Raw genomic sequence first — 17,133 nt, 5'->3', positions numbered from 1 at the left:
AAAATCTGTGCATGTAAAATATACGTCTAGCCACGTAGTTCTTCCAGGAGCAGCTATTGCCTGTGTCTGCTGAGGGCAGAGCACTGCACGGAGCTCCTATGATGGGGGACCTCTTCTGTGGCTGTAAGATAGAGGAGCTGCAGGTTATGTCCTCAGCCTACCCGTGTCTTTCAGTGGAGAGGTCTCTAGAAGCAGAGATCTGCCTTCTGAAGCTGCAGAAGTCCATTTAAATTGTGGCGTTGTTCAAATTGGTCAGGTTGAAAAAGCTGGTCTCTAATTCTTCCTGGCTGGGGCAGTCTGGATGCTATCGAAGCTCAGCTTTCAAACTCGGTTGTAGTTTTGGGGAGGGCAGACAAGAAGGACCTGATGAGAAGTCCATTCATTTGCTGTGTAATTTCACAAGGGGAGAAATGGACGGCAAACAGCCATACTCCAGGACTTAAGATGGATTTAGGGTGCATGCTGGTTCCTGATGAAGTAGCCAATACAGGAGGTGATTTGGGGCATTTCTGTTGTGTTTGTGTGGGTTTTTTTGAGTAACCCAAGGAGAAAAGCCTTTAATGGGGCCTTTCTATGAGCTCATCTGTGCACTGGTACAACAGGCTGACCATCCAACAAGGGGGACTTCCTGTGGAAAATTTCAAGCATTTCAAAGGTATCTGTAACCAGTATGGTTTCAAATCTAAAAGCTAACGAATTAAAAGCACTGAACAGTTTGTGATAATGCTAAAAAAAACCTTTCCTACTGTTTACCAGGTGAGAAGTGCAATCATTTAGCTACTGGAAATAGAGCGGGACCAATTACATCACGCAAGGCATCAACCTGTAAAACAAGAGGTGAGAAAAAGAAACTCAGAAGTGATTTTAAGAAGTACAGGCCCCATTTTATGAACTGGGAGTGCAAGGCCAGTAAGGCAAAGCTGAAAGGACCAAGTTCATTAGGCTCCAGAACCTCGTTTGGGGCTCCAGCTCAGGCACAGACAGATCCTGCAGGGGGGATCAACCTGCTTTTCTGTGCAATGGACCATGCAAGGAAGGCCCAGTGGAGCTTTGGTGTAAAACAGCACTGATTTATGCTTGCCAGTGTTTGGTGGGAGTAAAAGCAGACACGGGGTTCACAGCTGATTTCAGTCAGTTGCTGACACAGTGTTTTGCAGTGGTAGGAGAGGAAGAGAACCTAGTTGAAATGCAGTGAAATGGAGAGGGATAGCTTTACTTCTTCCTCTCCTGCCCAGAGAGCAACTCAAGAGGATTAGTAGTGGCTTCTGAAGCAGTGAGGGTAATGCAGGGCCACAACGCTGGTGGGTTTGCCGACGCCGTTGAGCTGAGGCTATCGTGCTGGTGGCCAGGAGAGGGCATGTCGCTCCTGCCTCGCCAGCAGGGAACGGCATCCTGCCGGTTCGCTGCCCTTGCGTTTGTGTGGGGCTGTGCCTCCCACCCCGGCCCTCCCAGCTGCAGATGTGGGGAGCCTCTGAGCGTGCAGTCGGCTGAAAGCTGAAGTTTGAAGTTGACTGACCTGTTCCTTCTGTTCTCGACGTTTCTGTCAGCATGGCATACAGAAGAGCAGAAATCCTGTCAGTTTTTAACCTGGTCACCTACCTGTATCCGATCATGCCTACTAGCTACATTTTCAACTAAGTTCTGTAACAGCAGCCCCTGTCTGAAGAGGTACCAGATGTGCAGGCTTTGAGGACCTCTGCCTCTTCCCAGGGAGTCGTACCTCGATGCTGCTGGAAGCAGCCAGGTCCTGCAGCTCAAACACACTGACTTCTCCTCTGCTGTCTCCCACCAGAAGGCAGTTGGTGTTCTTAGCAAAGAGTACAGATGTGAATTTGGCTTCTGGGTCGGCAGAGCGAGTGATCACAGGGTCCAAGCTGCAAGTACATGTGTGAGTGATGGTACAGGTAAAATTGCATCTGCCTGGAGTGTACTATTGCTTACAGTCTGGGGGTAATACAGGCTTGAAAATGTCACATATTTTGCATTTTGTTCTCTAGATTGGCACCAAAAGCAATAAGTGAGGCAGTGCGTTGTTTTTCTATCAGAACAAAAATCCCAGCTGGAACTAAGCAGATATTCTGGTTGCCTAAAATCTGTCCTGTTGCCTGTTATTGGGGGTGTGCTTCAGTATTTTTATAATATGACTGAATTGCTTTGTGCTCCCACGGGGCTCAGTGGGCTTCCTGCTCCACTGCTTTCTTTACACAGTCATTACTAATAAACAGTCCAAACTGGCAGTAGTACCAGGTTGTGGGTTAACAAAGAGTAATGAGCATTGGAAAATGTAATACTTGTATCGATAGTTAAGGAAGGAGATGACAGGGAGTTGTATGATCTGCTGACAATACTGATTAAGCAAAAATGTTTAGTCTCTGTGCTTTTAAATCTACTATTTCAGAATCTTCTTTGAGACAATCAATTACTTACATGCTGGTGCTAAGGTCCCAAATTTCTACTCTGCTTTCACTAGCTGCTGCAAACGTGAAGGCTGATTTTGGAGACCACGTAATGTCGTGAACAACAGTAGTGGTGGAACTGAAAGTTAAAATGGGTGTCTGCGAGTTCTGGTGCCATAAAATAACGCTCCAGTCCACAGAGCAGCTCAGGAACGTGTCTGTGGTGAACGGATTCCAAGCGACTTTGTACACAGGGCCCTGGGTGTTTGGGAAGAAACAAAACAGAACTTGGTGTCAGTCTAGAGCTACAGCCTCAAGATGGGTTTTAACAGTGCTCTCTTCTCACTGAGCTTTCACAGAAACCCCTCGCTGTCCTCTGACCTCAGCAGCAAAAGCAGCACTGTTTTATGGGTACCCATAGGAAATTAGAATGCAGCCAATATGGTAAGGCAGGAGAGGAAGAAAGCATTCAGCTGACTGCCCCTTCCTGAGCTGATGCTGGAAGGACAGCTTCCTGCATGGAGCACAGGCTTGCAAAAAAGGGAGGTGCTGTGCTATCGAAGTTCTGCTACCTCCCCACCCCTCAGAGATAAAGCTGTTTAACTCTTGTTTCCAGGACAATCAGATTACTGGTTGTTCTCTTTAAATAATGCCAGAACTAAAGCTTTACAACAGTTTATACTAGAAGCTTTAATACATCACTTTAAAAAAAAAAAAGCTTCTAATGTAGAAAGTAATCCTGTAAGTAGATGCTGCTTTTTGCTATGGGGACTCATTCCTAATGTAAGAAAAGAAGTTTAGGTTTCTTTTGTTGCAAGAGTTCTGTGTAGGAAATAAAAGAAGCCATTATACTGGTGAAGTTAATCGAATGCTGTTTCTGCTGTCATTACTTCTTTCACTCACCTTATGTCCTCTGTATGTCTTTAGGAACTGCTTGTTGCATGAACAAGAGTACTTGTGAATAAGACCCTCCTCTGTTCCAGCCAGATAAACATTAGTGTCCTGAAATAAAGGTAAAATAACCTAAGTAAAGGTAAATTAACCTACCTCTCACTTCTACAAAAGTATGTAAAGAACTGTGTGAGTTTGGGCAGTGGTGGCACTCTGCAGAGCTCAGGTGGAGGTGGCAGGATGCTGTGGTTTGGGCTGCCTGTGTGTGTTGCAGAGATGGACATGCAGTGGGTCCAGCAGAGCCAGGGTCAGATTTAGTGCGTGTGTTGTCCATCTGTGCAGAACAAGAGGCTGCAATTTGTGATTCCTGAAAACCTTTCTGTGACTTACATGGATGAATGGATAAATTTTTCAAATGCTCTGTGCACAATTAAAGGAAATCATCTGGATTATTAGGAGAGGCAGAGACATCAGAGTGCTAGACTCAGGAGATGCTCAACAGCTGAATTCTACCAGGTTTGACCCGCACAGAGGAAAGCTGCCCTAGGATCTGGCCCAAAGCAAATGTGAGTAATGTGGCTGAAACAATATAGCTGTTCACATACAGGGATGAGCTGCTTTGTTTCCATATCATCCCTTTTGGATCAAACTGTTACCAATTAAGAAGCAATTTGTTTCAAAACCAAGTCGCCTTTAAATAGCAGCAGTACCTAATCCAGGCTAGTGCATGTTAAGGTAGCTCCAGAGGAGACTCTGACCTCTGCTGCGTGGTTTCTCTGGATAGCACTTCAGCCAGGATGGACTTTGTGAGCCTACCTTTGGATGGAAGTCAAAGCACATCCCAGCTGCCCACTGGGATATCAGAGCTTCGCTTTTCCCTTCTTTCTCAGCTGGTAAGTTTTTCCTCTTGCTTCTTGTTCGCTTTATTTTCATCAGATCTGTGCAATTAACAAGAGTTTTGGTCAAACAGGTATGAGTTATTCATGGCACCATCACATGCTTCAATGGAATTCTCAACAAGCTCTGAAATGTTTTGTATATGATAACTATGTGCCAAGATCATCACATGCAATAGAAGAAGTAATTGTAATTTCAGGTATTAGCTCTGTGCAGGGAAATGCTTACCAATGCAACCCAGTCCCTCCTGGATGAGCCACTGGGTTATGCGGCCATCTGCTGAGATGGAGATTAATCTCTCCCTCTTGGGACCTCCTGTTGTGCCTGTGTCCCACTCCACCCACTTCAGTTGCCATACAGGACCTGTGTGTTTAGCTGAACATTCCCTGGGATGAAACATGCAGAGAGAAACCATGGATCAACAAAGGCCAGACAATACTTCTGAAAAATAACTGATTTCCTGTTTCGTATTGGATGATAAGTGTTATGACAAATGCTATTCAGCTTTTCATAAAAACATAGAAATGTACACACCTCCTAACGTGCTGTTTACACTAGGACATATTTGTTTTACCAAACATGTTTTATATTCAGTTCTGAGTGCTTATAAAGGAATTTCTAGCCAGAACTAGAAAATAATGACGAAAGTTGGAAATAAAAAATTATGCAACATCAGTGAGCATTCACAAGCCTTTAGTGAGCGCTGTTATCATAGAACCATAGAATGGCCTGGGTTGCAAAGGAGCACAACGCTCATCAGTTCCAACCCCCTGCTATGTGCAGGTCACCAACCAGCAGCCCAGGCTGCCCAGAGCCACATCCAGCCTGGCCTTGGATGCCTGCAGGGATGGGGCATCCACAGCCTCCTTGTGCAATCTGTATTAGTCACACAGCAAAAAAGAAATAATGAATATTTGCAGCTGAGAAGCTAAGACGTGACTGAGGTGGAAATGACAGAGCATTGTAACCTTACCCACTGTGGAATTCTGTAGTGGAGTCAGAACTCTGTACGTTGTAGACCACGATGGCACCACTGTACATCCCAACTGCTAAAAGGTTCGGGGTTGCCATAGAAAAATCCAGTGCAGTAACACCATGCTCACAATGGAAAATACGCTCTGGCCACTGACAGAGAAACACAAGAACATTTTTTAGTTAGTTTCTTAATTTGTCTTCTGAACGTGGGGTACTGAACTGCTAGGGAGTGCTGGAAACCCAAGTGCTGGTGGCCAGAGTTGGTGCCTCTAAGCAGAAATTGGAGGCTACGTCCTGAGTGGTTCAGTTTATTATTTCTTGCTGCAACTGATAAAGTTAGGGGGAAAAGTGAGGACTCTGCAGCGATGTGGCACTGTAAAGCGAGTTACACAAGCCCATTCCAAACCAACTAACTAAAAATCAAGTTCTCTTCAGATTCAGTGACAGGAGTACAGTGCCATTTTGGAAAGTTCCTCCAATCATGTTCTGTTTTGCAACTGGAAGGCAAGTGCCTTGCTAATTACAGTAATTCAGCTGAAGATACCATTTAATTGCTTTAGGTAAACTGTAAAACCCAATTTTCATGTTATTTTTCCATCTTGCCAAAGAACCGATTCTGCTCTGCTGTAATGTGAAACCCTTGAAGCCAATGAGCTCCTGAGAAGGGAGACAGTGAGGTGCTGGTTTGCAAAGCACCGTGTTTCAGTGTGTGCACCAGCTCTTACTCCTTCATTGTAGGCACTTGAGGACAACATTAAATGTTTCTTTTTTTTTTTTTTTCTTTGCTCTGATGTAGGATTTTGTTGTACAACAGAAAAGGGATTGGAAAGGATAATTCTGAAATTTAAAATACAGATGTATCGTAATCAGAATTTACAAACACCGAACAAATGGTTTGTAGGTTTAGAAAAACAAGCAGTAAATTGATTTTCTTGCATTTGTTGTGCCCGGGTCTTTCCCAGTCTACTACAAAAATCTTTTCAGAAAGGTCTGCACACCTGGAACTACCCATAATAATAATAAATCTGATTTACAGGCTTGGGTAGGTGGCTCTAGGGGTTGAAAATGGGATGTAGAGGGCTGCGTTGTTAACTGGCCTGAAATAGATTGGTATTACCTGAGAGCTGCAACCATCTGTTGGTTGTTTGGTAGCTTACATACAATGAGTGCAGGTCGTGCAAACAGCCAGCCATGTTGCAGAGCCTCCAGCACCTCTGTTGGCACTGTCAGCTGAGAGGACAGACAGGCACAGGAGCTAAACCCCATCCTGCAGGCATATTGGCTAAGCACTGCAGGCAAAATGGTTTTCCAGAATGTTGTGGTTTGGGCTCCCAAATTCAGCTTTACTTGCCACTTCTTTGGTTTTGGTCTTTGTGGGCTTTTTTAAGGGGGAAATGAATGAAGCAGAAACAGTACAGAAGAAGAAAGAAGACAAAATCAGGGCTTCTGTTACCATTGGGTTCTTCAGGGACCAGCAGCATGCCAGGCCTTCCTTCTGTTCTTTAAAATCAAATGCTCCATAACCAACAGCTAGAAGATCCTAGAACCACAGATGAACAGACAGATCACAGTTTAACTTCACGTGCAGCTATACATTTTTAAAAGGCAGCTTTCTGCAAACAGTGGCTTTGAGTACAAGGCTTGGAAATGTGTTCATGTTCTACACGAGAAAAGAATTTCTAGAGAAGTGGAAATTGGTTGAACAAAAACTGTAATGATGGTCACTATCAGTTGTTTACCACCCTTTCACTCCCTAAGGCCATTTTAAAAACATCCCTTGCTAATGGTGAATATACAATATTCTATGACCTTAAATGTGCAGTCTGTAATAGGATGTCACAGCAACTGCACTCCTCTTTCCCACTGCTAGCTATAGAAGGATGGTAGCCTCAAACTTAATTTTCAGCTGTTGATGATAGGGTCTAATAAATCTAATTCACTCCTTTCCATAAGGGAGACTAAAGAAACAGCAGCAAGACTTCAGTCTTCAGCTCCATTCAAATATTATTTTTTTTCCTACTTGAAACAGCCAGTTGGTGAAGCCAGCACTTAAAAAGCAGGTATTTCTTTGCTCTGAAATTCTAAGACTGCAGTATCTAAGGGTGTCCAACTCTACACCAGATCCTTAGATGTTATATTAACCTTGTGATATGGTCATTATTTTCTCTTTCTTCCTTCGGAGCAATCTTAGTGGAATTATGTTTCTCATCATTCCCTGCTTTTTACCTTTCTTCTGCACGTTATTTTTGTTGTGGCCATAACAGAGCTCTGTTGGAAAAAAGTTTCAATTTCAGCTTCCCATCCACACAAGGTTTATTCTCTTTATGCTGTTGTTCGGGCAAACACCTGTGATGTATGGGGGACCAATTAAAGCTGTTGTGATACACTTGTAGCAGAAACCCGTCCAGCCTGGGGAATAAGGCAGCAATTCTGTTACATGCAAGGATGAAATGCAAGTGTTGTGATGCAAACACAACCGACCTGACTGGGGATGTGTGCAAAAACATGTATAAAAAAAAAAATCAGGAGTTCATTTACATTGAAAATTATGTAGACATTTTACAAACAGCTTAGAAGAAGTGATTTGTTAGCTCACCAGGTTTACTTTGCTCCAAGCCATGCTGCTCACGTTGTGCCGGTGAGTTAAATCACATCTATAGGACCACAGTTGTTCCAAACTGGGAGGTACCATTTCATCTGAGGTTTTATTTAGCTCTGACAGAATTGATGGGTCACTGAGCATTTCCTTCTGCTCTTCCTTATCCATCTCTTCCTTGTCATGCTCTTCCTGCTCAGCTTCTTTTATGGCAGCTGATGTGCTGCCAGCCCCCAACGCAACAGGATCTAAAATGCATAGTAGAGTAGAATCTGAGTCGTAACACTTCATTTAGTTAACTCCAGTTGTTCACATCAGAAGAAAATTTGCACTTTCAGCAAGGAAAAAAAAAAAAAAAAGAATAAAAAAAGAAAGAAAATAGATGGAAGAATTGAGGAATTAAGACAACTTTACTACGAAAAGAGTGGCTAAGGTGGCAATAGGAACAAAGAAGATATCAGTTCAAGACATTTCAAGTTCTTTCACAACTCTCTATGCCATGGAAAGGTATGAAACAGTAAAAGCAGTCTGGTTTCTTCAGATAGTTTATACATATATTGAAACTCCTGTAAAAGGTGCAGTACTACTTAGCTCTTGGGCCCAGGTAATGCCTCTGACAGACTTCAGTGACTGCACTTTGTTGCACACCTAACAGGCTGAATCTTCTGTTTACTTTTTGTCTAGGTTGCTTACTTTAAAAATAACAATAAGGCATTACAGTGCAACAAATGCTTGGAGAAATAGCTGACTTGATCTGTATCTTAGCTGCCAGGAAATGGTTCTGATTGATATTTTGAGTAGGTCTCAGTTAGCTGCAATAAGGGAAATGAGCCAGCTCAGAATTCACGAATTCAGTTCTTCTGCCAAGTGTTGTAGGGACGCCTGTTACAGAGAGCATAAAGCTGCTCCATGCAGGCTAACATCTCATAAACTCTTGTGTCTGTTTTTTAAATGGCAGGTCAGCTGTGAAGACCTTCAATGAGAGAGAGATTTCCTTGATTCTCAATAGTTTACAAAGCCTTGTGATGAAAACGGGGTAAGAAACTAACCGGTAAGGACAGGAAACTGTCGATAAGCTGCGAGTTTGGGTTGAAAAATATTCTCCATCAGAATCCTCTCCATGAAAAATAAATGCTGCTGAAAGTTTTCTGATCTTAACGTAGCTTCTGTGTGGCATTTCTCCTCCTCGTGGACTCTGGCAAGACCAGCACTTTCCAATATGGTCGTAGGAGTTATGCTGCCTGATAACAGATAAGATCAGATAGTATGGCTTTAATGTGATACTACTATGCAGATAAAACTCAGAAGGATAAGGTGTCTCATGCTCCCTCTCTCCCCACTCCCCAAAAAAAGCATAGAAATATCCATCATTATCAAAACCATACTTATTGTTCAAATAATCAATATGATGAGATACTTCTGGATTCTTTACACAATTTATGTCTTGCTACTGTCCAATGTAACTTAATATCATCCAATTTTGTCACTTTCTGTCTTTGCTGAAGATCGGTTATGAAAATGTATGCTATGCACCGTTTAGAAGGATGAAAAAGCAGAAAAAATGTAAGCCTCCCAAAAAATGCTACCTCTCTCAGCAGCTGCAGGTGTAGCCTTGTCTTTAGTCATACCAGAAGTGTTCTTCTTCTCAGCTGGGGCTCTGCTGCCTTCTGCTTTGGAGGTAGGTTCTACTTGCAATGTGTTAAAAGAATCGTACAAGTCCCAGGTAATGACCACTATCCCTAGGAATGAGTTACACCACGTTATTTAAGCCCCTTGTGTCTGTAGGTTGTTATCAAGAACTGCAGCTGAGCAAAGATTTACTTTTTATGCTGTACACCCGAGTGTTTGGCAGAGGGGCTTCAAAACTGAGTCAGGCAGCAACCTTGTCTGTGTGTGACTGGCTCTTCAAACGTGGGTTGGAATGAGCCCTGCTGGTGCTGAAGGCACACAAAAGGGGAAGATACATTTTCAGACCAGATTACTATTTATTTTACTTCCCCTTTTGATGTATTGTCTTCTTTTCAACTCTTTTTCTAGTAAAGAACACAAAAATGTTTGGAATAGCATTCCCCATAGTTTTCTTTGGCCTCCCATATGAAGTGAGGCAAATCTCAGTACCCATATCCACAACCTTGACATTCCTCTACGATTGTCTTAGAGCCTTGAGCTGGAACATTTTGTAAGGTTGCATTTTACCGTGAGGCTTCCACAACTTTCTGCTTCCCTCAGGATTTTAAATGTCAGAACAAAGGTTCTCTTCTTTGCATTATGGCAAATAGAAACAGAAACTGAAAAGTTAGGGGAGAGGAAAGGGAAGCTATATCCTTTTATATTTCAAGAGCGTAGCATAAACAAAATGGCATAAAACCCAACTGGCAAGGGAACTGTGTTGTAAATGGGAGACTGCTTTGATTTACTACCCTTTCCTGGATAGTTCCTACATGGTCAGAGCTTACCTTTGTGTTCCATGATGATTTTGTCACATTGTACTTCCTTGTTCTTTGCGGCTCCATTGATGGTTTGCATCATTTTCTCTACAAAGCGATCGTTACCAGGTCTGTTTTTGCAAATGTCAACATACATCTTATTACGCTCCCTTGAAAAGAAAACAGGTGTATATTAACTTCATGAAAAACGTTTTCATTCTTCTCAAATCATGTAACCATCAGTTGAACAGAAAACTACGCTCCATGTCATGTGTTAACTGCTAGGGGTTTTTTGTGTGTGTTTGGAGATTTTGTTTCATCCTGCACATCATCTTTCAGCAGCTGCTTCTCACCTTGTGATGCTGTTCTAGAACAGAAAAGCAGAGAGGGGCTTTAGTAAAAATGCCCACTCCAAATAATTTTGGTCTTTGATGGAATTTGGTTCATTGGAAATATGTGACTCTCATCACTTAGAAGTGAAGGGCGCTGCATCCAAAAGACAAAAAGAAATTAGTAGGTTTCCATTTCATCCAGCACTCAGGACTGTAGGAATGGTCAGTGGGAACAGTGGGGCTTATTGCATTCTCTGAGTTTTAATATCCTGACAGCAGACATGGGTTATACCAGACCTTAATCCACCAGCAGTGTGCTGCACCGTCCATTCCCATACAGCCCAGTATGGCTGCAGACACATATGAGTGGCAAACTGGAGCAGCCAGAACACCGAACCCATCTGCGAGCTGCCTGTTTGGGTCCCTGTGGTCAGGAGAAGTTTGGTTTGCTGAGCATTCAATATGCATGTATGCAATTGCAAGTATACATACAGAACTCTTGCAGCATCTTCTGATTCTACAGACACCACAACAGGTGGCAAGTCCAACATCCAGAGAGTTTCTGTCTCTGTGAGATAAATATCCACTCTCTTGTCTAAGTCTTCTTCTGTCACTTGTTCTTTTATCTCCTCTCGCCTCACCTGTACATCTGACAAGTTACAGGAGGTTAACAAGTGAGACTTCTGCTCTCAATTCAAAAGAAGGCAAATTAACTCTGGAGGTACCATAATAAACAGGAGCCAGAACCTGTGAGGCCCTGGGTGCCTCACAAATCTCAGTGCTCCAAAGAAGAGTTTAAATCTATAATTATACAGTGTATGTTCCTTACCAGGTGAGCTAACAGCTGTGCCTTGGAGAGAGCCAGGTGCTGCTATCCCATCTAGCATGGACTCTGTTATTGACATGGTAGATTTAGAAATTCTGCTGCTTTCAGATGTCCTTCAATAACAAAGAAATAAGTTGAAATGGTACGTGAGAGTCCAGATGCCAGTTAGCAAAGCGCTACGAAAACAGCAATGTTATCAAGATAAAGCACAGAGGACTTTGTGACAGCATGTACAGGAATGCTTGCTTTGTAAAAGAAGTCGTGGAAGGCTTTGCAAAGAAAATAATGAAAGGGATGGAAAAAGGCTTAAAGAGGAAGAATTCATCCAACAGCATATCCTGGGGCATTAAATAGCTGCTGAAAAGAGGCTGTGGAGTTCTCAGATTCATTCTTTGCCTGTAATATATGTGACGTGTTGGTTACCTGCTGAGTGATACCACGCACATACGGAGAGCACAGTTTCCACTGGAATTGAGATCCCTCGGGGCTTTGCGTGTGCTGAAACATCTTAGAAATGCACAAGAAACTCATTTCAAGGGATCAGCTTGTTAAAAAAAAATAGATAATGTTCACAGAGAGGATGGCTGTGATAATAACCAGACGTAAAACTCAGGACTGATGTAGAGTTGGGTGGTTTTTAAAGCGGATTTCCACAAAAGCCAACTGCGAGCAATTATAGTTATACAAGGGGCATTTGATGTGACATCTTTTAGAGTTGTGTTAATCCCAAGGTAAAATCAACTCATTTGTCTCTTAAAAGAGAGCCCGTCTCCAGAAAGGTTGTCTTTTTTAATTTACCATCTATTTTTAAGCCATTTTGGTGTGTATTGGCCCCTGCTCAATATCCCTGTCTCTGGGATTATCTCTCACAATAAGCTGCCATAGGGAGCATGACAAAAAGTGTTTTCAAAGAGCATTCTCTTTTGCTCAGAAATTGCAATGGCATTAACTTTGCCAAAGGAAAGAGTAAATAATACTTGTTTTTGTTTAACTTGAGGGATTTTTCCAGTGCTGACTTGACTTGTCTTTTTAGTCTGTGTGACTAAATACATTGTGCCTCCTCTCCACTAAACGTGAATGTGTGCACACCATCTGATAAAGCAATGTCATTCACTGCTGTTCATTTTTAAACTAATTGGTTTTTACCTTCCTTCACATAAATTACCTGAATTTGTCACCCAGAAGATAAACCTTGTTTATTCCCTCTGTACTGAAGGTTTGGCTCCACTAAGTAATGAAACGTTGTTTAGCAGCTGGAACTCAAGAGTTTTGAAATAGATACATATGTGTACACAGAGGTAACTTGTTAAATTAATTTAAAAGAGATAATTCTAATTATGCTAGCAATATTTTTAATATCTGAACTGACAAAATCAGGGCTCTAAAACGGGGTTGTTGCTACTTCAGAAGTACCACAGACAGGCAAAATAGTGTAAACAGCTCTGTAACTTGTCAGTGAAACCAGATCTTACGTTTCCAGAGTATTTTTCTATGCCCACAGCCAAACACACGTTGACAAATTGCAATTTTTGAAAAGATAAGTGTGAGGAAAGCAGAGTATTTGAAATAGCCATGGCAATACAGTGAAGAGCTGCAAATGCCCCTTCTCAGCTTTATCTTCTTGCTCAGAGAACTGGAACACAACCGTCCTTGTTTTTGAGATGGTGCTTTGTCACGTACTTACAAATAGGTTCTAATCTGTGTTTGCAGCCCTAGCCCTTACAAAACCTATAGAGTGTAGGTCTGCATTTTTGTACTGTGACCATCTCTAAAAACGGTCCATTCTGCAATGTTACACAGAAGAATGTGCATTAGGAAGGAGAATTTGAACACAGCGAGAAATATTACAGCAGCATGTGGCACAGTGTGCTTTCAACTGCATGTATTAGCATGTCAGCAAGTAGTTCTTGCACAGAATCAGTCTCAGTCACAAGAAATGATAAATTCCACTTGTTCCGTTTGTTACTACGCCTTAAATTTCAGAGGATGACTATGACAGGTGTGTATTCTAGAAACACAGAACTAGCATTGCATCATTATTCTATCTCTTAGATAGATAGCTAGAATAGAATAGATCTCTTAGATAGATAGCATAGATAGATAGAATAGATAGCAGAGCAGATGTGTGACCGCTGCAGGACAGGCGTCTGTGATAGGTGAGTTAAGAGACAGCAATTAATGGACTAACCTTGAGTGTGGGGCTGCAGAACTATCATCCTCCTCTGATGTCTGATACATGGAAAAAGGGAGAAAAACTGATCCTGTGGCCCCCGAGGAATCCCTCAATGCCAGGAGCTTGCTTTGTTTGGATACAGCAGTTTTTGGATCTGGATGGAAGAGCGGATGGGGTGTCACATCCTTTCCTTCATCATCAAAAACCTGAAGAAATATTTAAATAATAATAGCAATGTCACTGTCTTCTCAAAGCAAATGGCAGTCATGAGACATGCAACATTTTGTCTTATCTTGAACCAAAAGAAGACCCCGATCCAGGCAGCACACGGAGGTGTTCACCCTCCTTGACAGAACAGGCATCCCTGTTGTGCAAATGGTGCCTAATATACACCACCAGTGTGAGCAAAGAGGGGTCAATCCCCACTTTCCCTTTAGGATTCAGACTTCAAAAGATTCTCATCTGTGCTTGGGTCTTCTTTGGAGCTGTCTTTACAGAAATGATGCAAAATATCTGAAAAGATCTGTGACCATCCTTCTATCTGAGACACTTTCTCTTGTTCATCCCTGTTCTCTTTCCTGACTTACTTATCCTATGACTACCAAGAGTGCCTCATTGACCATAACAATTAGTATCAAATTAGCAGGACAGCAAAAGCAACCAGAGAAACAGCCATGTGTCTTTTTTGTATGATACTGCCCAAAATATCATTTTACTCTGACATTCAGTATGGTTTTTAAACAGAACTCTGAGCTAATGTTATGAGAATCTTCTGTTTTTCAGGTAAAGTCATACAAATGCTACAGCCAACATCTCATTTAGATTTGAAAGCAAGTAGTTCTTAAATTAGGAGCACTGTTACCTTAAATTGCTTACCTTCAAATCAACACATTCTAAATTGTGAAGAAGAACATTATACTGTGCCCAGACAATTTTTTTTTTTTTCAAATAACTTACTTTAAAATTGTGTTTTTCTTAACTCAAGTGGAAGGTATGGTTGGCTTATCTCACTAACTTCTGGAAGGCTCTCAAGACAGGCGCTCACCCCACAAAAACAGAAGAAAAACACCACTACTAAAAAGTAAAAAAAAAAAAAAAAAAAAAAGCAAACCAAGGCAAACTGTGTCAGTCTGTGGGTTTTTAAACCATGGAAAAACAAGTGTGCCTAACCGCTTTGTTTTTATTCTTGTAGATCAGTTTTGGACACTGAGAGAAGTGGGACCAAATGGCCTTTAAAGGCACCTTCCAACTCAAACATTTCTGTGATTCTACGCTCGTCATTTCAGTCTGGACTGAGCTCTTGGATCTTCGTCCTTCTCCACAGCTCTTTAGTTCCAGCTGCACCTCTGCTTTCCTCTTCCCTCTCCTCACAGCTTTTAGACTCCACAGAAAACTCCCACTGGAAGTGTTATGCAGCCTCTCACCCTCACATCGTGCTGCCTGTGCTCCTGGGCCGCCTTCTGCACAGCTGTGCCCGTGGAGGTGGGGATGTGGCTGTGGCCTGAGATGCTCGCCTGCTTTCGGCTGCCAAAGGTGATCCTCAATTTTTGTCTCACTCTGAAACCAGAAGTGGTTTCAAATCACAAAATACAATCAACAGAATACAATGAACAAAAACTACCTATGCTTTAATTTTCATTTAAAATTGAATTCTTCTCTATCATCGTTCAGGATGATATAGTAAAGGGACACGAAACAGCAAAGGAATAACGTAGCTCCTTCAGAAGGTCTCCACTTGGCTTCTAAGGAGGCTTTTTCAGTGGTGGACAGGGCTGGGGGAAACTACGGTAAAGCAGAAGTGTCAAAGGCGTTATGCTGCAGTCTGGGGCTGAAATAGCAAACGGGAACCGAGAAGCAGCTGAGACCCGTTCCGAGATCTCTCCTCCGGGGCGCCGCGGCCGCGCACTCACACAGATAACCGCCGCGCTCCGTCCGGGCCCGGCATGGCGGCGCTGCTCGGAGGGGGCAGCGCGTCGCGCGGTAACCACGGCAACGCGCCCCAAAGACGCGGCGCGGCGATTGGCTGCCAAGAACGGCGCCGCCGATTGGTCCCCTCTCTCCCGCTCTCCTCGCGCCCGCTCGGCCTGAGGGGAGAGAGCCGCGTCGCGGCCCGCCCGTCCCCGGGGTTCTCTCCGTGCCCGGCGGGGCTGGGCCTACGGGCCGCCCCTTGCCCACCCCGGGGCTCCTCCCTGCCGGCAGGGCCGCGGCAGCGCCGGTCCCCGCTTTGTCACTGAAGCACAAAGGTTCTCGGCGGCCCGGGGAGGCGGCGGCTCCCTCCGCCCCTGAGGCGGGGAGCGGGGTCGGGGTTTGTGGGGCTTTCAGTCAGCGAAGCTACACGCGGCGGTGCTCTTAGCGTCGCCCCGCGGGGCCTCTCCCGAAGCGTCGAGCCAGAATGCAGCGCCCCTGCCGCTGTCAGTGGCTGTGACGCCGGTTCGTACCCGCAGCCTCTGCGCCCTTGCGCGGCCCCGTGGGGCAGAGCTGCAGCCGCACGGGGATGGCTTTAGGGACAGCAGCATTAGGACGCGCTTTGTGTTTTGTTTCCCTTTCCGTAGGACCACCGCAGCGTCGCGCACGGCGCCGCTCCCCAGGACCGCGGTGGGACGACGCCTTCCGCGCCCCAACGTGAGTAACGCCGGCGGGAGCGCGATTTGCTCGATGCAGAGCAACACCCGGACCGTTTGGGCCCCGTGGGCGGCACCGAGCGGTTCCGCCTACCGATAAGACCCGGCGCCTTGCCGTACCGCTCCGCCGCCGCGAAGGTGCGGCGCGGACGGGACGGGCCGAGGGGGCGGGGCCTGGCGGAGTGATTGACGGTCGAGCCGAGCGCGCGTGTGACTGCCCCGCCTCGCCCGGCCCGGCCCCTCCGCCGCCCGTGCGCGGTGACGCAGCGCGGCGCGCCGCCCGGCTCCGCCCTTGCCCCGCCCTCTCGCCGCTCCCCGCCGCCGCGCAGCCCGCGACCCTCCGCCGCCGTTTCCTCCGCCGCCGCGGCGGCGATGTGACCCCTCCCCGGCCCGGCCCCCGCCCTCCCTCCCGCGCAGCGAACATGGCGGAGGTGAGAGCTCGGCGGCGGAGGGGCGGGGGCCGGGCCGGGGAACTTGTTGCGCGGGGCCGCGGCCGGGCGGAGCGTCCCGCAAGTTACTTGTGGGGCCGGGAGCAGGCCGCGACGCACTGAGCCCGGCGTCCGCAGCCGAACCCCGCGCGGCCCGGCACGCCTCGGCGGCGGGGAGGGGGGAGCTGGGAGCGAGCGGCGCCTCCCGCCCCGGGGCCGCCCCGCGAGGCGGTCGCCGCCCGCGTTAGGCTGTGCCGGGGGGGGGTCGGAGCCGGGCCGGACCGGGTGGGGGGTGGGAGGAGGGGGGCAGAACAGCGCTGCGGGGGGTTCCCGCCTGTCCCAGCGCACAGAAAATCTTTTCTCCCGGGCATCGCGCGCGTCCGTTGCCGGAGGATGGAATTGGCATTTGTTTTCGTTAATTATCGTTTCGGGCCATCGGGACAAAGAGGGGGGCTGCTTCCCCTTTGGGGGGGGGGGCATTTTACTCTGGAGGGGGGAGGAGGGTTGTGGGGGAAACGCAGGGAATGGCAGAAAGCTTCCTGAGCCCGTTGCGGGTCCGTGCGGGCTGACTG

General features: G+C 45.6%; 1 protein-coding gene across 1 annotated transcript; it reads right to left on the bottom strand.

Moving 5' to 3' along the window:
- Window positions 1-769: 769 nt before the first annotated feature.
- On the bottom strand, window positions 770-15,457 carry DNAI4 (dynein axonemal intermediate chain 4; the record flags this gene model as incomplete). Its single annotated transcript, XM_079535455.1, has 17 exons — window positions 770-823; window positions 1,721-1,874; window positions 2,428-2,654; window positions 3,300-3,398; window positions 4,104-4,225; window positions 4,413-4,570; window positions 5,158-5,309; window positions 6,613-6,699; window positions 7,756-8,003; window positions 8,805-8,996; window positions 9,342-9,494; window positions 10,212-10,351; window positions 11,006-11,162; window positions 11,343-11,452; window positions 13,576-13,718; window positions 14,937-15,069; window positions 15,423-15,457. 17 exons carry the CDS (start codon window positions 15,455-15,457, stop codon window positions 770-772), a joined length of 2,364 nt encoding a protein of 787 aa, XP_079391581.1.
- Between the last annotated feature and the right edge of the window lie 1,676 nt (window positions 15,458-17,133).

The sequence above is a fragment of the Tetrao urogallus genome (genome assembly GCF_951394365.1).
Source record: "Tetrao urogallus genome assembly, chromosome: 5".
In the NCBI taxonomy this organism is placed as follows: domain Eukaryota; kingdom Metazoa; phylum Chordata; class Aves; order Galliformes; family Phasianidae; genus Tetrao; species Tetrao urogallus.
The sequence above is the reverse complement of the archived record's forward strand: the minus strand, read 5'-3'. Positions and strand labels throughout refer to the sequence as shown.